The sequence below is a fragment of the Capricornis sumatraensis genome, chromosome X (assembly GCF_032405125.1).
Source record: "Capricornis sumatraensis isolate serow.1 chromosome X, serow.2, whole genome shotgun sequence".
In the NCBI taxonomy this organism is placed as follows: Eukaryota; Metazoa; Chordata; class Mammalia; order Artiodactyla; family Bovidae; genus Capricornis; species Capricornis sumatraensis.
The window spans coordinates 96,291,056-96,314,683 of NC_091092.1; the positions used below are offsets into that span (position 1 = coordinate 96,291,056).

The 23,628-nt window shown below is 39.7% G+C and overlaps 1 protein-coding gene across 1 annotated transcript in view; it reads left to right on the plus strand.

The window, feature by feature from the left end:
* Positions 1 to 21,840: 21,840 nt before the first annotated feature.
* Positions 21,841 to 23,628, plus strand: part of MTMR8 (myotubularin related protein 8) — a 196,878-nt gene continuing 195,090 nt past the window's right edge. Inside the window, 1 exon segment of the mRNA XM_068963219.1 lies at positions 21,841 to 21,942. Coding sequence (XP_068819320.1) covers positions 21,919 to 21,942 — 24 coding nt within the window. The 5' untranslated portion in view covers positions 21,841 to 21,918.

Sequence of the window (23,628 nt, forward strand, 5' to 3'; positions counted from 1 at the left end):
AGGACTTCCACAGGACTGGAGGAAACAGAGACTCCAGTCTTGGAGGACACAAACAAAATCCTGTGTTTGCCAAAACCCAGGTGAAACCCAGTGACCCAACAGGAGACTGAGCCAGACCTACCTGCTAGTGTTGGAGGGTCTCCTGGGGAGGTGTGGGTCGACAGTGGCTCACCATTGGGACTGGGGCACTGGCAGCAGTAGTCCTGGAAAGGACCCTTTGGCATAAGTCCTCTTGGAGGTCACCATTTAACCCTATCACAGAACCCATAGACAGCAGGCAGGGTCGCCTCAGGCCAAACAACTAACAAGGAGGGAGCTCAACTGCACCCATCAGCAGATAATTGGATTAAGGTTTTATTGAGCATGGACCTGCCTATCAGAGCAAGACCCAGTTTTCCCCACCACCAGTCCTTCCCATCAGGAAGTTTATACAAGCCTCTTAAATTTATACAACCTCACCCCCCAGGAGGCAGACAGAAGAAAAAAGAACCACAATCCCACAGTGAGTAGAACCAAAACCACACCACAGAATGTTAATCATGATATAAAAAAAAAGCAGAGGATTTCGTCCCAGATGAAGGGACAAGATAAAACCCCTCAAAACAACCAAATGAAGTAGAGACAGGCAACCTTCCAGAAAAATATTTCAAAATAATGATAGTGAACATGATCCAGGATCTCAGAAAAAGAATAGAGGTAAAGATTGAGAAGATGCTAGAAATGTTTACCAAACAGCTAGAAGAACTAAAGAACAAACAGAGATGAACAATATACTTAGAAGGAATCAATAGCAGAATAACTGAGGCAGAAGAACAGATAAGTGTCCTGAAGGAAAGAATGGTGGAAATTGCTGTCACGGAACAGAATATAGATACAAGAATGAAAAAAAATGAAGACAGCCTAAGAGACCTCTGGGACAACATTAAACACACCAACATTCGCATTATAGGGGTCCCAGAAAGAGGAGAGAGAAAGGACCCAAGAAAATATTGTAAGAAATACTAGCTGAAAAATTCCTTAAAATGGGAAAGGAAATAGTCAACCAAGTCCAAGAAGCAAAGAGAATCCTAGGCACAATAAACTCAAGGAGGAACACACAGAGACACATAGTAACCCAACTGACAAAAATTAAAAACAAAGATAAAATATTAAAAGCAACAAGGGAAAAATGACAAATAACATACAAGGGAACTCCTATAAGGTTATCAGCTGATTTCTCAACAGAAACTCTACAAGCCAGAAGGGAATAAAAGTGAAGAACCACCAGCCAAGAATACTCTACCCAGCAAGACTTTCCTTCAGATTTGATGGAGAAATCAAAAGCTTTACAGACAAGCAAAAGTTAAGAGAATTCAGCACCAACAATCCAGCTGTACAACAAATGCTAAAGGAATTCTCTAGGCAGGAAACACAAGAGAAGGAAGAGATCTACAAAAAAATAAATAAATAAGCCCAGTACAATTAACAAAATGGTAATAGGATAATACACATAGATAATTATCTTAAATGTAAATGGACTTAATGCATCAACCAAAAGACATAGACTGGCTCCGTCAGTTCAGTCACTCAGTCATGTCCGACTCTTTGTGACCCCATGGACGGCAGCATGCCAGGCTTACCTGTCCATCACCAACTCCCAGAGCTTGCTCAATCTCATGTCCGTTGAGTCAGTGATTTCATCCAACCAGCTCATCCTCTGTCATCTGGGTGGATACAAAAACAAGACCAATATATATACTTTCTACAGGAGACCCACATCAGACCTAGGGATACTTATAGACTGAAAGTAAGGGGATGGGAGAAGATATTCCATGCAAATGGAAATCAAAAGAAAGCTGGAGTAGCAATACTCCTATGAGACAAAATAGACTTTAAAACAAAGAGTATTATAAGAGACAAAGAAAGGTATTACATAATGATCAAGGGTTCAATCCAAGAAGATATAACAACTATAAATATATATGCACACAACATATGAGCACCTCAATATATAAGGCAAATACTAACAACCATAAACAGAGAAACTGACATAAGGCAAATACTAACCATAAACAGAGAAACTGACAGTGACAGAATAATAGTAGTGGACTTTAACACTGCACTTTCATCAATGGACAGATCATCCAAACAGAAAATTAATAAGGAAACAAGGCCTTAAATGACACTTTAGATGAATTGGTCTTAATTGATACTTATAAAATATTCCATTCAAAAGGATCAGACTACACAATCTTCTCAAGGGCACTCGGAACATTCTCCAGGATTAACCACGTGCTGGGTGAACCTTGGTAAATTTAAGAGAACTGAAATCATATCAAGCATCTTTTCTGATCACAACACTATGAGATTATAAATAAACTACAAGAAAAAAACTCTAAAAAAAAACGATAAACATGTGGCTAAACAATATGCTCAGTTCAGTTCAGTTCAGTCACTCAGTCATGTCCGACTCTTGTGACCACATGAATCGCAGCATGCTAGGCCTCCCTGTCCATCACCATCTCCCGGAGTTCACCCAGACTCACGTCCATCGAGTCTGTGATGCCATCCAGCCATCTCATCGTGGGCTGTCCCCTTTTCCTCCTGCCCACAATCCCTCCGAGCATCAGAGTCTTTTCCAATGAGTCAACTCTTCGCATGAGGTGTCCAAAGTACTGGAGCTTCAGCTTTAGCATCATTCCTTCCAAAGAAATCCCAGGGCTGATTTCCTTCAGAATGGACTGGTTGGATCTCCTTGCAGTTCAAGGGACCCTCAAGAGTCTTCTCCAAGACCACAGTTCAAAAGCATCAATTCTTCAGCGCTCAGCCTTCTTCACAGTCCAACTCTCACATCCATACATGACCATAGGGAAAACCATAGCCTTGACTAGACGGACCTTAGTTGGCAAAGTAATGTCTCTGCTTTTGAATATACTATCTAGGTTGATCACAACTTTTCTTCCAAGGAGTAAGCGTCCTTTAATTTCATGGCTGGAGTCACCATCTGCAGTGATTGTGGAGCCCCCAAAAATAAAGTCTGACACTGTCTCTACTGTTTCCCCATCTATTTCCCATGAAGTGATGGGACCAGAAGCCATGATCTTCATTTTCTGAATGTTGAGCTTTAAGTCAACTTTTTCACTCTCCTCTTTCACTTTCATCAACAGGCTTCTTAGTTCCTCGTCACTTTCTGCCATAAGGGTGGTGTCATCTGCATATCTGAGGTTATTGATATTTCTCCCGGCAATTTTGATTCCAGCTTGTGCTTCTTCCAGCCCAGCGTTTCTCATGATGTACTCTGCATAGATGTTAAATAAGCAGGGTGACAATATACAGCCTTGACGTACTCCTTTTCCTATTTGAAACCAGTCTGTTGCTCCATGTCCAGTTCTAACTGTTGGTTCCTGGCCTGCATACAGATTTCTCAAGAGGCAGGCTAGGTGGTCTGGTATTCCCATCTCTTTCAGAATTTTCCACAGTTTATTCTGATCCACACAGTCAAAGGCTTTGGCATAGTCAATAAAGCAGAAACAGATGTTTTTCTGGAACTCTCTTGCTTTTTCCATGATCCAGCGGATGTTGGCAATTTGATCTCTGGTTCCTCCACCTTTTCTAAAACCAGCTTGAACATCAGGGAGTTTACGGTTCATGTATTGCTGAAGTCTGGCTTGGAGAATTTTGAGCAATACTTTACTAGCATGTGAGATGAGTGCAATTGTGCGGTAGTTTGAGCATTCTTTGGCATTGCCTTTCTTTGGGATTGGAATGAAAACTGACCTTTTCCAGTCCTGTGGCCACTGCTGAGTTTTCCAAACTTGCTGGCACATTGAGTGCAGCACTTTCACAGCATCATCTTTCAGGATTTGAAACAGCTCAACTGGAATTCCATCACCTCCACTAGCTTTGTTCATAGTGATGCTTTCTAAGTCCCACTTGACTTCACATTCCAAGATGTCTGGCTCTAGATTAGTGATCACATCATCATGATTATCTGGGTCATGAAGATCTTTTTTGTACAGTTCTTCCATGTATTCTTGCTACCTCTTCTTAATATCTTCTGCTTTTGTTAGGTCCACACCATTTCTGTCCTTTATCGAGCCCATCTTTGCATGAAATGTTCCCTTGGTATCTCTAATTTTCTTGAAGAGATCTCTAGTCTTTCCCATTCTGTTCTTTTCCTCTATTTCATTGCATTGATCATTGAAGAAGGCTTTCTTATCTCTTCTTGCTATTCTTTGGAACTCTGCATTCAGGTGCTTATATCTTTCCTTTTCTCCTTTGCTTTTTGCCTCTGTTCTTTTCACAGCTATTTGTAAGGCCTCCCCAGACAGCCATTATGCTTTTTTCCATTTCTTTTCCTTGGGGATGGTCTTGATCCCTGTCTCCTGTACAATGTCATGAACCTCATTTCATAGTTCATCAGGCACTCTATCTATCAGATCTAGGCCCTTAAATCTATTTCTCACTTCCACTGTATAATCATAGGGATTTGATTTAGGTCATACCTGAATGGTCTAGTGGTTTTCCCTACTCTCTTCAATTTAAGTCTGAATTTGGTAATGAGTTCATGATCTGAGCCACAGTCAGCTCCCGGTCTTGTTTTTGTTGACTATATAGAGCTTCTCCATCTTTGGCTGCAAAGAATATAATCAATCTGATTTCGGTGTTGACCATCTGGTGATGTCCATGTGTAGAGTCTTCTCTTGTGTTGTTGGAAGAGGGTGTTTGCTATGACCAGTGCATTTTCTTGGCAAAACTCTATGAGTCTTTGCCCTGCCTCATTCTGCATTCCAAGGCCAAATTTGCCTGTTACTCCAGGTGTTTCTTGACTTCCTACTTTTGAATTCCAGTCCCCTATAATGAAAAGGACATCTTTTTGGGGTGTTAGTTCCAAAAGATCTTGTAGGTCTTCATACAACCATTCAACTTCAGTTTCTTCAGCGTTACTGGTTGGGGCATAGGCTTGGATAACTGTGATACTGAATGGTTTGCCTTGGAGATGAACAGAGATCATTCTGTCGTTTTTGAGATTGCATCCAAGTACTGCATTTTGGACTCTTTTGTTGACTATGATGGCTCCTCCATTTCTTCTGAGGGATTCCTGCCTGCAGTAGTAGATGTAATGATCATCTGAGTTAAATTCACCCATTCCAGTCCATTTTAGTTCGCTGATTCCTAGGATGTCGACGTTCACTCTTGCCATCTCTTGCTTGACCACTTCAAATTTGCTTGATTCATGGACCTATCATTCCAGGCTCCTATGCAGTATTGGTCTTTACAGCATCGGATCTAGCTTCTATCATCAGTCACATCCACAACTGGGTATTGTTTTTGCTTTGGCTCCATCCCTTCATTCTTTCTAGAGTTATTTCTCCACTGATCTCAGTAGCATATTGGGCACCTACTGACCTGGGGAGTTCCTCTTTCAGTATCCTATCATTTTGCCTTTTCATACTGTTCATGGGGTTCTCAAGGCAAGAATACTGAAGTGGCTTGCCATTCCCTTTTCCAGTGGACCACATTCTGTCAGACCTCACCACCATGACCCGCCCATCTTGGGTTGCCCCACAGGCATGGCTTGGTTTCATTGAGTTAGACAAGGCTGTGGTCCTAGTGTCATTAGATTGACTAGTTTTCTGTGAGTATGGTTTCAATGTGTCTGCCCTCTGATGCCCTCTTGCAACACCTACCATCTTACTTGGGTTTCTCTTACCTTGGCATGGGGTATCTCTTCACAGCTGCTCCAGCAAAGCACAGCCACTGTTCCTTACCTTGGATGAGGAGTATCTCCTTACCGCCACCGTTCCTGACCTTCAATGTGGGATAGCTCCTCTAGGCCCTCCTGTGCCTGCACAGCCACCACTCCTACAAAACAACAAATGGATCACTAAAGAAGCCAAAGAGGAAATTAAAAAATACCTACAGACAAATGAAAACAAGACCACAATGGTTGAAAACTTAATGGATGCAGCATAAGAAGTTCTAAGAGGGAAGTACATAGAAATACAATCTTACGTCAAGAAACAAGAAAACTCTCAAATAAACAACCTAACCTTACATTTTAAAATACTAGAGAAAGAAGAACAAACAAACCTAAAGTTAGTGATGGAAAGATATCATAGAGGTCAGAGCAGAAAGAAATGAAATAGAGACAAAAAGCAAACACAAAGATCAAAGAAACTAAAAGCTGCTTCTTTGAAAAGGTAGATGTAATTGATAAACCTTTAGCCAGATTCATCAAGATAAAAAGGGAGAGGACTCAAATCAATAAAATTAGAAATGAAAAAGGGGAAGTTACAATGGACACCATAGAAATAGAAAAGCTCATAAGAGACTACTGTGAACAGTTGTATGCCACTATTGGACATTCATGGGCAATCTGGAAGATATGGACAAACTCTTAGAAAGGTACAGTCTCCCTAGACTGGACCAGGAAGAAATAGAAAGTATGACCAGATCGATCACAAGCACTGAAATTGAAACTGATTGAAAACTTTCCAACAAAAAAAAGTCCTCGACCTGATGGCTTCACAGGCAAATGTTATCAAACATTTAGAGAAGAGTTAACTCCAATCCTTCTGAAACTGTTCCAAAAAATTGCAGGGGAAGGAAAACTTTGATACTCATTTTATGAGGCCAATATCACCCAGATACCAAAACCAGACAAAGGTACCACAAAAAAAAGAAAATTGCAGGCCAATATTACTGATGAACATAGACACAAAAATCTTCAAGAAAATACTAGCAATCTATATCCAACAATACATTAAAAAGATCATATACCATGATCAAGTGGGATTCATCCAAGTGACACGAGGATTTTTCAACATCCACAAATCAATCAATGTGATATATCACATTAACAAATGGAAGAATAGAAGACATATGATAATCTCAATGGAGGCAGAAAAAGATTTTGAAAAAATTCAGCATTCATTTATCATAAAAACTCTATAGAAAGTGGGCATGGAGGGAACATACCTTGACATCAGTTCAGCTCATTTCAGTCACTCAGTCATGTCTGACTCTTTGCAACCCCTTGGACTGCAGCACACCAGGCCTCCCTGTCCATCACCAATTCCCGGAGTCTACTCAAACTCATGTCCATTGAGTCAATGATGCCATCCAACCATCTCATCCTCTGTCATCCTCTTCTCCTACCACCTTCAATTTTTCCCAGCATCAGGGTCTTTTCAAATGAATAACATCTTTGCATGCATCAGGTGGCCAAAGTATTGGAATTTCAGCTTCAGCATCAGTCCTTCCAATGAATATCCAGGACTTATTTCCTTTAGGATGGACTGGCTGGATCTCCTTGCTGTCCAAGGGACTCTCAAGAGTCTTCTCCAACACCACAGTTCAAAAGGATCAATTCTTCAGCACCTTGACATAATAAGGCCATATATGACAAACCTACAGCTAGAATCATATTCAGTTGTGAAAAGCTGAAATCCTCTCCTCTAACACCAGGAACAAGACAAGAATGTTCACTCTTTACACTCTTATTCAACATAATTTTGGAATTCCCAGCTACAGCAATCAAAGAAGAGAAAGAAGTAAAGGGAATCCAAATTGGAAAATAAGTTAAACTGTCACTATTTGCATATGATATGATACCATGCATAGAAGATCCTAAAGATGCCATCAGAAAACTACTAGAACTCATCCATGAATTTGTTAAAATTTCAGGTTACAAAAGTAATACACAGTAATATGTTTCATTTCTATATACTAACAATGAAACATTACAAAGAGAAATTCAAGAAATAATTTCATTTGCCATCACATCAAAAGGAATAAAACACCTAGGAATAAACCTTCTTAAGGAGACAAAAGACCTGTACTCCAAAAACTTTAAGATGATGAAAGAAATCAAAGACATAAACAGATGGAAAGATATTCCATGTTCATAGACTGGATGAATCAATATTGTCAAAATGACAATAATACCCAAGTCAATCTACAGATTGAATGGAATCCCTATCAAATTACCAATGGCATTTTTCACAGAACTAGAACAAAGAATCACAAATTTTGTATGGAGACACAAAAGAATCCGAATATCCAAAGTAATCTTGAGAATGGAGGAATCAGGCTCCCTGATCTCAGATTACCTACTATGGTCATCAAAATAACATGGTACTGGCACAAAAATAGAAATATAAATCAATGGAACAGAATAGAAACCCAGAATAAGCCCATGCCTCTATGGTCAATTAATCTATGACAAAGAGGCAAGACTCCACAATGTTGGAAAGAAAGTCTCTTCAATAAATGGTGCTGGGAAAACTGGACAATGACTTGTAAAAAATGAGATTGGTTCATTCTTTAACATTATACACAAAAAATAAGCTCAAGATGAATTAAAGACCTATTGTGAGCCGGAAACTGTAAAACTTCTAGAGGAAAACATAGACAGAACACTCTCTGACATAAATCACAGCAACATCTTTTTCAATCTGTCTCCCAGAATCATGGAAATAAAAGCAAAATTAAACAAGTGTGACCTACTTAAATGCAAATATTTTTTAACAACAAAGGAAACAATAAATAAAACGGAAAGACAGCCCACAGATAGGGAGAAAATATTTGCAAATGATGTGACCAATAAGGTATTAGTTCCCCAAATTCACAGTTTATGATGATTTAACAGCATCAAAACAAACAACTCACTCAAAAAATGGGCAGAAGACCTAAACAATTTCTCCAAAGGAGACATACAGATGGCCAATATTCACATGGAAATATGTTCAATGTTGCTAATTATTAGAGAAATGCAAATCAAATCTATAATGAGATATCACCTCACACCAGCCAGAATGGCCATCGTCAAAAAAATCCACCAAGAACAAATGCTGGAGAGGGTGTGGAAAGAAGGTAACCTTCCTACACTGTTGGTAGGAATGTAAATTCATACAGCTACTAAGGAGAATAGTATGAAGGTTCTTTTAAAAACTAAAAATAGAGTTACCATATGACCCTACAATCCCACTCCTGGGCATATATCTGGAGAAAAAACATGACTCAAAAGGACATATACACACCAATGTTCATTGCAGCACTGTTTATCATAGCCAAGACATGGAAGACATGGAAGGAACTTAGATGTCTGTTGACAGTGTAATGGATAAAGAAGATGTGGTGTATATATATACTCAGCCATTGAAAAGAATGAAATAATGCCATTTACAGCAACATGGATGGACCTAGAGAGTGTCATGAGTGAAGTAAGTCAGATAAAGAAGGAGAAATATCATATGACATCCTCTATATGTAGAATCTGAAAAGAAATGATACAAATAAACTTACGAAAAAGAAACTCACAGACTTATAAAATAAACTTATGGTTGCCAGAGGGAAGAGACACTTACGGAGTTTGAGAGTGTCATGTGCACACTGCTATATTTAAAACAGACAACCAATAAGGACTTATTGTGTAATACATGGAACTCTGCCCAGTGTTATGTGCCAGCCTGGGAGGGGGTGAATGGATATTTGTATACATATGGCTGAGTCCCTTCACTGTTCACCTGAAACTATCACAACATTGTTAATAGGCTATATCCCAATACAAAATTAAAAGTTCAAATGAAAAAAAAAAATTCTGACAAACAGAAGTCCAGGAACAGGTGGCTTCATGGGGGAATTCTATGAAACATATAAAGAAGAGTTAATATTTATCCTCCCCAAATTATTCCAAAAAATTGAAAGAGGAGGGAATTTCCCAAATTTATTCTACAAGACTACCATTACCCTGAAACCAAAATCAGAGAAAAACACTACAAAAAAAGAAAAGAAAAAGAAAATTACAGGCCAACATCTCTGGTAAATATAGATGTAAATATCCGCAAATCAAAATTTTAATGACATGTAAAAAGGGCCATACACCATGATCAAGTGGGATTTATTCCAGGGATGCAAGGATGGTTCACTATTTGTATATCAATTAATGAAATATACCACAGTAACAAAACGAAGAATAAAATCACATGATCATCTCAATAGATGGAGGAAAAAGAAAAGATTTGACCAAATTCAACATCATCAATCCATGATAAAAATTTTCATTAAATTTGGTATAGAAGGAACATAAGAAAGACCATTTAGAACAAACCCACAGTTAACATCATATTCAATGATAAAAAACTGAAAGCTTTTCCTTTAAAATCAGGAGGAAGACAAGGATCCACACTCTTGTCACTTCTATTTAACATAGTACTAGGAGTCCTTGACACAGCAATCAGACAAGGAAAAAAAAATAAAAGGCATCCAAATTGTAAGGAAAGAAGTAAAGCTGTCATTATTTGCAAATGACATAATACTACATATGAAAAATGTCAAAGTCTCCACCAAAAAAAAACTATTAGAACTAATAAATGAATTTGGTACATTTGCAAGTTACAATATTAATATACAGAAACTTGTTTCTTTTCTATACACTGTACGATAATGAACTATCAGAAAGAGAAAGCAAAAAAAAAAATCACATCCCATTTAAAATAGCATCAATTTTTTTTGCAGAATCCAATACAACATTATAAAGTAATTATCTTTCAATTAAAAATAAAAATTAAAAAAATGAAATAGCATCAAAAAGAATAAAATATCTAGGAATAAACCTAACCATGGGGGTGAACAATCTATACTCTGAAACTGAGACAATGATGAAAGAAATTGAAGATGATACAAATAAATGGAAAAATATTCCATGTTCATGAATGAGGAAAATTAATTTCAGTGAAATGGTGATGCCACCCAAGAAATCTACCGATTTAATGCAATTTCTCTCAAAATACCCATGACATTCTTACAGAACTACAAGAAATATTCCTACAGTATGTATGGAACCACAAAAGACCCCAACTAGCCAAAGAAATATTAAGATTAAAGAACAAAGATGGAACTATCATGCCCTTCAGGCTATACTACAAAGTAATCAAAACAGTATGATATTGGCAGAAAGACAGATAAATAGATCAATGGATCAGATTAGAGAACCCAGAAATAAACACATATGCATATGGTCATCTGATACAAGAAAGGAGGCAAGAATGTACAATGGGAAAAAGACAGTCTCTTCAATAAGTGTTGCTGGGAAAACTGGACAGCTATATGTAAAAGAATGAAACTAGAACATTCTAAAACATTATAGACAAAAATAAAATAAAAATGTATTAAAGACCTAAATGTAAGATTACAAACCATAAAACTCCTAGAAGAAAACAGACAGTACATTCTTTAATATAATTCTTAGTAACAATTTTTTTGGAGACAGTTGTCTCCTCAGGTGCTATCACTGAATGTTCACTTTCTCTCATGTCCCACATCCAATCTGTCATCAAATTCTGCTCGCTTTACTTTCAAAACATATCATGTACCTCTATGTTTATAGCAGCACTATTCACAATAGCCAAGATATGGAAACAACCTGAATGTCCATTAGCAGATGAATGGATAAAGAAATGTGGCTTGTATACATACACACATATATATAGCCATAAAAAATGAAATAATGCCATTTGTAGCAACATGAATGGACCTAGAGATCATCATATTAAATAAAATAAGTCAAACAAAGACAGAATAATTTCATATCACTTATATGTGGAATCTAAAACACTGACACAAATGAACTTATTTGCAAAACAGAAATAGACTCAGAAATATAGAAAACAAACTTATGGTTACCAAAGAGGACAGCAGGAGGGTGGAGATAAATTAGGAGTTTGGGATTAACATATATACACCAATGTATATAAAACAAGTAAACAACAGAGACCTACTGTATAGTACAAGGAACTATACTTAATATCTTGTAATAACCTATAATGGAAGAGAATCTGATAAGGAATATATCTACATATTGATATATATATATGCATATATATATATGAATTACTTTTCTGTACACTTGAGACTAACTCAACACTGTAAATTAACTATACTGCAATTTAAAAGAAGTACCCAGAATCTGACTCCTAATTCCCATCTTCCCTCCTACCACTCTACTTTGCAATCACCATCTCTTACCTGGATATTGCAGTAGCCCTATGACTGCTCTCTCTCTTCCTCCTTTGCCCTCTTACAATCTATTCTCAATATAGTAGCCAGAGTGCTCTCACTGAAACACAATCAGGTCATTTAAACCATCTGCTGAAAATTCTCCCAAAGTTCCCCAATTAATTCAGCATAAAACCTAAATTCCTACAAGGCCTTATAAGATCTAACCCACATAACTTTTCTCATCTCAACTCATACAATTCCCTTCCCTCCCTTGCTCACTTTACTCCAACCTTCACCCCAGGTTCAAACATAGCAATTCTGCTTTTACCTCATAGTTTTTTCCTCTACCCCGAGATAATCACATGACTTGCTTCCTTACCCCTTTTGGGTCTTTTCTTTACATTGTCTATGGGTAAGGTACTTGCTGTGGTCTGAATGTTTGTGTCCCCCCCGCCAAATTCGTTGAAATCCTAACCTTGCAAATGTGATGGTATTAGTAAGTGGGACCTTTGGGCAGTGATTAGGCTCATTGGAACCCTCATGATTCGGATTGTGGTTCCTATAAAAGAGATCCCACAGAGCTACCTAGGCCCTTCCACAATGTGAGGACACAGTGAAAAGGTACTGGCTACGAACCAGGAAAATGTTCTTACCAAAACACAACATCCTGGTGCCTTGATCTTGGACTTTCCAGACTCCAGAACTGTAAGAAATAAACTTCTGTTGTTTATAAGCTATCTAGTTTGTGCTATTTTCTTGTATCAGCCTGAATAAAACTAAGACAGCACTCAATCTTATTTAAAATTGTAAAGCTCCCCTATTTTGCTCCACCATTTCCTACTTCATTCTCTGCTTTTCCTTTTTTCTTTCTTGGCACTTATCGCCATCTAGTATACTATGTATTTTACTTAATTTTTTGTAGTAGCTGTCTCCCATATTAGAATGTAAGATCCATGAGAGCAGGGAGTTTTCTCTATTTTATTCACAATTGTATTGTCAATACTTACAATAGTGCTTAAACATAAGTGGACAGTTAATAAATATTTGAATGAATGAATGAATATACTCTTTAATACCACTTACTCTATTGCATTATCATTTATCTGTTCACAGTAAACACACAGTAGGCACAAAATAAATATCTGCTGAATGAATGGCAAAAGCCTTCTATAAACTGTAAGACACTCAGCACTTTATCATTAGGAAATAGTTGCCCTGTTTCCCTCTAGACCACAAATATGAAGCTGTTTACTGCTGTTCCTAAGAAATGCCTCTACCCTTTCCATAGGGGGCAACATTTTATTCTCAACCCACCCCCATCCTGGCCATCTCCAAATCAGTTAAAGCTTATTGTTATAACCAGCATCTCAGACCCAAAGTTTCTTGTCTCTGTTGTCAGTTGCATGGGAGCTCAGTCTGCTTCCCACACCTCCAAGTACTTGCCTGAAGACAAGTATCTCTAACTTAACCCCCATACACATATCCCCACACCTGATCTGATATTTAAAGCACTTCATATTTTCCAAAGCAGTTTGTGTCCATTTTTAAATTTGATCTCCACACTAATCCTGCAAGTATCAACATCTCCATTTTTTTTAGATGAGAAACCAGAGGACCATAAAGTGATTAGCCAAGAATATATACCTAATAAATGATAGTTCAGGGCTGGGAATCAGATTCTTTGAATTCAGTTCTTTTCACCCCGTTGTAAATGACTGTATAAAATATCCAACAAGAAAATAAACATGAATAAATGAATATGCTGCATGTAGAACTCCTAGTTAGCAGACAGAATGCACGTTTCCTGTAACAATGAATAAGGACAGCACTCATTGGAGTTCTTCCACTTAATTCCTACACCATTAATTGTGTATACCATTCAATTGGCATGGACCTCACCCTATTCAAGTAATATAATAATCACATAAAGCCTCAAAGCCAGAGCTAAAGATTTCCCAGAGTGAGACACTCTGCTGCCCAGAAGCAAAGAAATGTGATAAGTGCTGGGGATAGGAAGGACAAAGAGGGCTCAACAACCTTCCTTCATTCTCCACTAATTTAAACTGTAGGAAATCAAGGAAGTGGCTTGGCTGTAAAATTAACCTTTATTCATTCATTATGTCTGTCATTTATTAACCATCCAGGAGGTCGTATATTCATGAGAACTTCCTAGCACAAAAGCCTGCTAATAGGGATTACAACCAAATAGTCATCTCTAGGGGACCTTGAAGCCCAATAAGGTAAAGAAAACATACACGTGCATAGTAAGGACTGAAAGCTGAAAGAGTTCAGTGTTACGAGAGAGGTGCAAAGCACAAAGTGAGTGATTCCAAGTCAGGAGGAAACATATCCAAACCTGGAGAATAAGAAATATCCTTATAGAAATGGGCCTGGTGGATGGGTCTAGACAAATAAGTTGGGCACTGGCTTGCGATTGCTAGAGAAGGGGAGGGCAAGTAATAGTGAGTTCTGAGAACACTGTTCAGGAAATTGTGAAGCATGTGATGAAAACAATGAGTTATTCAGTGTGACTGTACTGCAGAGTACAAGAAAGGATAAGTGGGCATCAAGGTGGCAGATGAAGGTTAAGGCTAGCTTCAGAATTCACTGTGAGAATCCAAAACAGGAAGGGCACATAAGGTGGATGAAGAGGGGAAATGAATCCTCATAGCAAGGCTCAAGTTTCTCTGTACTGACCCTGAGCTCTCATGTAGCCTGTCCTTATCCCTTCTGGTAATAGAACAGTCCAAATTAATTTTTCTCTTCATTCAGTTGTACCTTACTTGTACAAGGCACATTCCGTTTCTAGGGAAAGACTTCACCATGGCAACAGGCAAGCATGGTCTGGTACCACAGTAAAGTGCTTCTTTCTGACTCAAAAGAACAGGATCTCTGCTAGGTGGCCACCATGTAGGTTCCCTTCCTGTTCCCAGCTTAACACCCTGGTCCTCAGTCAGTCATACATGCAATTAAGTCTTGTTCAATTGGGAATCTGAATAGCTTATCCTCTAATGAAAGATTTGCTTGGGCCTTTCTAATTGGCAAGGCCATTTTCCTCAATGGCCCTAATTTCTGAACATGTCTTTATGTTTTAGAGATTCAGGCTGTAAAGAATACTGTAGAAGGCTCAATTATCTGAAGAATTTTCCTTCTTTACCTTCCATCTCACCTCTCTTTCTTTCCCTTCAGGGGTATGTATTAAGCCACATTGAGGCTCTATCCAAGATAAAGGTTCTACTGAAGCCACTTTCATATTTAACTTTTTTCCCTGGCTTATTGCCCTACCACTATTTCAAGCTCTTTTCTTAACATAAGCCAATGTGAAAAAGCACAAGGGGGTTTAGTTAACCAAGAGCTCAGTGTGAGTCAGAAGTATAACATGGTTGCCAAGATAAAAGTTACAGCAATATCATTAGAAAGAGAGGATCCAAAAGGAGGGCAATGAGACTATTTGCTCTGCTTTGCTGTTCTACCCCCAGAAGAGAGCATCTACTGTCTCACCACCATTTTTGAGAATGCTGCGAGTGAGAAGGGAAAGGAGCATTGTCCTGGGAGGCTGCAACCACATGGGTCTCCTGATAGTTCCTCAAAAGAACAGGCACACTCCTGCCTCAGGGCCTTTGAATGGTTCTTCTCTCTACCTGCAGCACTTCCCCTAGTTCTCGACATCACTTAATTCCTCACTTCATTAGGCCCCTGTGCAGATATCACCTCTCCTGAGAAGCTGCCCCTGATCTCCCATTTAAAACAGTCCTTCCCGCCACTCTCTACCTCTCTTTTTACTGCTTTGTTGCATGACACTTATCATCTCCTGACACATATTCTGTTTCTTCCATTAGAATATAAGCTCCATGAACACAGGGTTATTGTGTACTTTGTTTACATAGCATGAGCTCAATACATATTTATACAAACAAACTTTTTCATGCCATCTACCTCATTGTATTGCAACTTATTTTTTTCATTTGTCTTGTCCCCACTAGAATTTTATTTAAGAAACTTCTTTTCCCTAATTTTTGACATTTTTTATTAATTATCTAGCCAATACTTGGCATGAAGAGTGTTGGATGGATGGATGAATGTGCTGGCAGGGATATCGTAGAGAGGTTTCAAAAGCTGGATGAGGTTGGCCTAGATTCACATTGCCAAATACAGTAGCTACTAGATACTTATGATTACTGAGCATTTGAAATTAAGCTTGTTTGAATTGAGATGTGTTACAAATATAAAATGCACACCAGATTTTGTTTAGTTGCTAAGTTGTGTCTGATTCTTTTGCAACGGCAAGGACTGTAGCCTGCCAGCCTCTTCTGTCCATGGGATTTTCCAGGCAAGAATACTGGAGTGGGTTGCCATTTCCTTCTCCAGGGAATCTTCCAGACCCAGGTATCAAACTCTCTTCTCCTGCTTCGCAAGTGGGTGCTTTACCACTGAGCCACCAGAGAACCCATGCACACCAGATTCTGAAGCCTTGGCATGAAAACATGTGAAATATCTCATCAATAATATTTTTGTTGATTATATGTTTAAACAATAATATTTTGGATATAGTGGGTTAAATAAAACACATTCTACATTCTTAAAATTGAATGCAACTATCATTTTTTTCCTTTTTAAAGTAAATATTAAAATAAGTTAAAATACAGCACATATATGACTAACATTGGAGAAAGCAATGGCATCCCACTCCAGTACTCTTGCCTGGAAAATCCCATGGGTGGGCTGCAGTCCATGGGGTCGCTAAGAGTCGGACACGACTGAGCGACTTCCCTTTCCCTTTTCACTTTCATGCATTGGAGAAGGAAATGGCAACCCACTCCAGTGTTCTAGCCTGGAGAATCCCAGGGACGAGGGAGCCTGGGGGGCTGTGGTCTATGGGATCGCACAGAGTCAGACACGACTGAAGCGACTTGGCAGCACCATGACTAACATTATATCTGTACTGAATAGAACAGATTTTTGACAACCTCCATGTTTAAACTTCAACCTTTATAGGCTTGTGAGGGTATATATTGAAGCCGTTCCCTGAAATTGACAGAGAAGAAGTTTCTCCATAATTACTGCTCCTGGTGGCAGTAGTGTCAAATGAGTGATAGTCACTCAATCATGTCTAACTCTTTGTGACCTCATAGACTGTAGCCTGCCCAGCTCTTCTGTCCATGGAATTCTCCAGACAAGAAGTGCTATGGTTTATTATTCAATCTCATCTTTCTCATTCCTGTCTTCTTTCACACCAGCTTGCCCAGAGTAGATAGCAACAAGCCAGATGGAATAGTTAGAGCTTTTTACCTCCTTTCTTAGCTTCTGCCCACCCATGTTTTCCCTGATGGTGACAACAATGAACAGATAAATAGTCCAAAGATGAGTCACAAATTGGAAGAATAAAATCTACCCACAAATACCCTGGATCATCCACATGTAGCAGAATCCCCACTTTGAAAAATTTCTCTTTTCCTGATAATTGATTTTATCCATATAGCCAACTCCCCTCCCAAAGCCCCATGATGGGTTACCCTAGAAGGGAAAGAGAGAAGTAGAAGGCAAACCATCTGTCTTTTTTTTTTTTTTTTGCAGATTATAATAAAGTTGGGAAACAAAACTAATGCATGTGTGAAAAGTTAAACAAGATTATGGGACAATCATCCAAGACATGCTGGGCAGAGTAAGATTAAGTACATACAAATTACCCATAGAGTTAGTACTATAGTAATTCAAATTAGGGTCAGCCCTAAAGGTTGATGCCGGCAAAGAAAGATTCCTTGAGGAGGTAGTACTTGTGCTGAATTTTGAAGGATAAATGTGATTATTACAAAATCATAGATTTCCAGAACTTATAGGGCCCTTAGAGACATAGTTCATTCCTCATTGTACAGATAAGGAAACTGAGGTACAGAGAGAGAAAGATACCATAGTTAGAAAAAAGTTGGGAGTGCAACCAAGATTTTCTAGTTCCAAGTCCAGTACTCTTCTCTCCAAGTGCTGAGGTGGGACAGATGTTGTTCTAGGTGTAAAAAAGGTGCAGAAACTCAAATGCTTGGATACTCACTCCCCAATCTGCTCCTCTCCTAACAAGCTTAAACACACACACACACACACACACACACACACACACACACACACACAAACACACACACACTCAAACACATCTCCAAACCTGATCTGGAATTTCCCTTTATTTTCTTCAAGACTGTTAATCTGGAAGGTGAATCAGATAACATTGAATTCAAATTCCAGGTCAAACACCAAGGCCTTTTTATTTACTTAGAAATGGGCCATGTGTTGATGAATGGCCTCTTTGATGTAACCTGCCATCTCAAAAGCCTTGAGGTTGAGAGGCCCTCCTTCTGTTCCTTTTTGTCCCATCACCACAAGGTATACAGACTCGATCTGAACTACTGTCACTGCTTGGCTGCCCCAACTCTGGCCTTTGGTGCGGAGATCCATGGTGTTGTTGCCCTCAGTGTATAGGTTGTCCCGGATCAACAAGCATTTGGTCCCTGCAAGAGTGATTCCCTGAAGAAACAACTTCTCTCTCCCTTCTCTCGCCAGCAAGATCTGAATTTCTTCCTGGGTCAGTTGGAACAGGTTGCCTTCAGGATAAGAAGCTAACAACCAAGGTGGGGAATTGGTGATTATTGCCGCATCACAGTACTTCCCAGTCTGCAGGAAGAGGGTGATGCAGTCTTGCCAGACTTCTTCACTGATATCCCTATGCACTGCATGATTCAGGTAAGCTGTCTCTAAATGATGAATAAAGTGATTTCTGGCAAGTAGGTCTTCAAAAGAAGTTTGTTGGTAGTTGGCTCAAGATGAGACTGAAATAAGCTAAAAATATAGTCTGTTTTTGATGGCCTCTCCCCAGCAGCACGGTGGAGGAGGTCTTGATTTGTGACTTATCAAGCTATCTTTGAAGCAGGAGTGAGGTCACAAAGGCTTTGTGACTTGTTAAACAGTCATAATTCACCACATCATGGGTGACCTTTGGCAGTAGCTTGCAGTGGTTGTATCTCCAGCTAGTGAGATAATGGGACAAAGCACATCTACTTACTTCCCTAGGATACCATGGGAGAAACACCAACCCCCAACATCAGAAAATCCCTCAATGTAGAATATAACTGAGTAATATTTGAGTTGGAGGTTTGGATATAAAGCAGGACAAGTGAGATTTAGTGCAGCAACTAGTATGCAGATGTTGGCTAATCTGAGACCTGAGCTCTAGGTACAAAGTAAAAAAAACCCACCGCCCCACTGGCTTACACCTCTTTTTGGATGGACATAATAGCCTCCTAATGATTTCCTGTCTTCAGATTTTTTCCATCTAGTTGTTTATCCTCTGGCCCACACCAGCTGTGAGTCTAGAGTAATTCGTTTTCATCTAGTCATTCAGCAAGCATTTATCAAGCAGTTACTATTTGCCAAGTACTTTTCCAAGCACTGGTTTACAGCAGTGAACAGAGAAAAATCTCACAGAGTTGACATCATAATGGCAGAAGACAAAAAAAAAATAATAAATGATAATAGAATCCCTTTCACAGAATTTTTTTATGAATCTAATACTTTTTCCTTCCACATATTCCTTCTTAGTCCCAGGTGCTATCTACTCCTGCGGGGGTCCAATCTGACATGTGATTATTCTGAAACCTTTGACAAATCACCATCTCCACCTTAATTTCCTCTGAAATGACACTAACTTGCCTTAAGTAGGGACTGTTAGGAGGAATGGCTAAAGTTAATGGAGAGAAAATTTGGGGTAGTTTAGAAAATTTACTTATTCAACAAATATTTATTGAATACCTACTGTGTTCCAGGTCTGTTCCAGACTTTGAAGATCTATCAGTGAACAAAAAGTCCCTGGCCTCATGAAGCTGACATCCTAGAGGGGAGACAAATAACTGACAAGGACATTTATAGTATATCGGGTGGTGTTCACAATTATTAATATAAAGAACAAAGGCTAAGATGATAGAGAATTCTGGGGAAGAATTAGTGGTGGTTTTATTTGATATAAAGTGCTCAAGTAGGATTCTCTGACATTGTGAATTTGACCAGAGACCCAACAGAGATGAGGGAGTGAGCATATGGATATCTGGGGGAAGAGCATTCTAGGCAAAGGGAACAGCAAGTGCTTCTGAGACAGGAGAATGCATGGTATATTTGAGAAACAAAAAGAAGATCAATATAACATAAAGAGAGAAAGAAAAGGGTCATAGAAGATATAGTCAGAGAGGCACTAGGCTTAGATCACATGTAGGCTTATTTTAAGCCATGTAAAGATTTGGATTTTACTTCGAAATGGAGAGCCACTGGTAGGTTTCAAGCAAACGAGTGACATCACTATAGATTCTAGAGTCTGGAAGATGTCATATTGAGGACAGATTCTAGGGGAAACACGGCCAAAACATGGTGACCAAACTATGTCAATAATTTAGGGGAGATAGAGGTTTCACCTAGAATACAGGGCCCAGAGAGGTGACATGATTTGCCCAAGGTCACACAGCAAGTTAGTAGCAGAACTGAGAATCCAGGTTTTTCGACTCCCAGACTGTTCTTTTTGCCATCATAAGCTTGATTCAGAGAACACTACAGAGTAGCTGCACCTCATCTGAGAGGTCTTGTGGGTCTCTGGTCCTTTTCCCACATCTTTGATGACAAAGTTATGAGGCTACTCTAATAGTTCAGGCTTTAACTAGGTTTATGGAAGTAGACTCCCCCTGGTTGAGAGAAGTGAAAAGAAAATATAAACCATCTCAAAAATATGCTATAGTGACTTGTCCAAGGTCTCACAGGAAGCTCTTCAGAAACTCAGTCATCACCACAGAGTAGTCTATGTTATCTCTGACTGGTGCCATCTCTGTTAACATTAAAGAATAGTGGAATGATATCGGTACTCAGAATCCTTACAGCATCATGGGTTGTGAGAAGGGTGCCAGCACTTGAGTCTGGGACTTAAGAATTCCTGGGTCAAACCTGAAGTCTGAACTAGGACAATCTGTTGTTGTTTTTTTAATTAAAGTTTTTTTTAATTATCATTATTTATTATTATTATTATTATTTTACTTTACTATATTGTATTGGTTTTGCCACACATCAACATGAATCTGCCAAGGGTGTACACGTGTTCCCAATCCCGAACCCCCCTCCCACTTCCCCCCCCCCCCCACACCATCCCTCCGGGTCATCCCAGTACACCAGCCCCAAGCATTCTGCACCCTGCATTGAACCTAGACTGGCGATTCGCTTCTTATATGATATTATATATGTTTCAATGCCATTCTCCCAAATCATCTCACCCTCTCCCTCTCTCTTAAGAAAATGGAAGCAGTCCTAAAAATATTTGTGAGCCTAATGTTACTGTTCTGCCTCCTGTCTACAATCCTAATAGTTTTGCCCTTAAACAATAGGAAAAAAGCTCCCAATCACTGGATTTTATTTAAACCAAGTGTTCTTAGAAAGCTAGAATGTATATTTAGTAGTTTATCTTCCCAAATGGTGCAGTGGTAAATAATCTGCCTGCCAAAGCAGGAGATGCAAGAGACTCCGGTTCCATCCCTGGGTAGAGAAGATCCCTTGGAGTAAAAAATAGCAACCCACTCCAGTATTCTTGCCTGGATAATCCCATGGACAGAGGAGCCTGGTGGGTTATAATCCAAAGGGTCGCTAAGAGTCTGATGTTACTGGGTACACACCCCTACCAAAGGAATGGCATTTTCACAGGACCGCACAAAGAAAAGGGCATTGCCAGGAAGCAAGATGGCGTTAGCGGCTGAAGGCGAAGTGTCGCGAGAGAAGCCTCCGCGAGGATCAGATGACGAGAGCTTGAAGCACGAGAGGGAGGGCGGGGTCTAGAACCATGGTTGGGCAAGGAGGCTGCTAGAACCGTGGTGGCGGCAGCAGCCTGAGTTGCACTAAGGCTTTCTGGTGTGGGGAACCGCGGCCATGGACCATATCACGGTGCCCAAGGTAAGGAGAAGAGATCAGCGAGGCTGGGAGCCGGGGATTCCCTCTCGATGCTCAGCCGCAAGCCCAGGTACACCCTCTCAAACCTTAGGGTGCTCTTTGACGCCCTCTTCCGCGCGGGACCGGAGTAATATTCTTCGGTTCAAACCCGTTTCACCCAAACTGAACTTCTCCTTGGACCTGCCTGCAGGCGGCTGCGGCACGCAAAGGAGAGGTGGTTCTGTACCAATTGTTCTCTCACTTGACGCCGCCTCCGCCTTGGGTGGTTGCCTACTGGGTCCCTCTCTGTCCTGTCTCCTCCGATCCCAGCTCCTCCTGGCTCCCCAGCGGTTACCTCATACACCCCTTTACTCCAGCCTTTTATACAGACTTGCTGCACTTGTAACAGCCTTTCTTGAATACCCCGCATGGCATTGCCTCCCAGAGGGTTACTTCCTTTATCCAGGGTTCCCCTGCCCTCCTCTTGACTTCTGCCCTAACGGTTGCTCAGACCATCACTCCAGCTCCCCAGCTTGCACGTGTGGGTTTGGGGGAAAAAGCATCTGTCCAGCCCCGAGCTGGGCTATAGGAAAGAGGTGTAACAGAGTGGACCTGGCTCTGCTCATCCGGGAAGAAAAAATGTAGAGGTGACATTGCTAGGCCAGTTGGTGTCTGCGTACAGCTGACCATAGTTAGAGCCTCTTCTACGTCTTTTCTTTCCAGAATACTACTCTTTATTACCCCAACTGCAGCCTCTTTGCGAACTCACTTCCTTCCTGTCAGTTTTCTTTCTACTATAAGGCTGAGAACAGGGAAGGGTTACAACTAGTTTCTGCTTAATTTTTTCTATCGATCATAGGAGATATGGCCCAGGCTAATTTAAATTCATATCAACATAAGGATTACTAACTGTGAAGAGGCATAAAGGTAGTTTATTTGGGGTCTTAGAATTGCAATTCAGGGATCACAGAAAGTCTAGAAGAAACCAGAATAGTGTCCCACAAGGGGAAAATGGCTAGGGTTTTTACAGGAAGAGGGAAATCAATGCAGGGTTATGCAAATTGTTTACCAACAATTTGGATTGGAGGGTAAAATTATACATAGATTGAGTTATGGAATGCATCTCAGTCATTACTAGGGACAGTTGTGTTTTCTTAGGAAGATAAAGTCTAGTTCTAAACATCAATCTTTCTTTTTAGCAACTCAGCAACTATTCAGCAGTTTTAATTTAGAGTGTTCAGCGAAAGTCCAGCATTGGTAGCAAACACGGAGGTCTTCAGGTCATGTCTTAGTCATTCCTGACATAGTTATTTTCACAGTTCCCCCTTTTGCCCGTGCCTTTTCCTGAAGAAAACATCATTGGAGCAATTCTTATTCCCACATAGCCAGAATTGGTTGTCTGCTCCAGGTCCATCATGTCCTTTAGAGGGTGGTTTGTGATGAATCAGTGGATAGATTGGAAAATTTACTGGAAGCAACATGATGTTGTGCTGCCTCAAGTATATCGATTTGGATGAGTATCAGCTGAGCAGTAGAATGGTTCAATATAAAAGTAATCAATTTAAGCAAGCACTTTATCAATATAAAGAAGCTGACAGCAGTTATTAACAGTAATAACCCAGTTTGCGAAACAGTTTTGAACCAAGATCCAGTGTTTGAGGGTAATCAACTAAACAAACCAAACATTAGGGAAGTATTAACACTATCAGA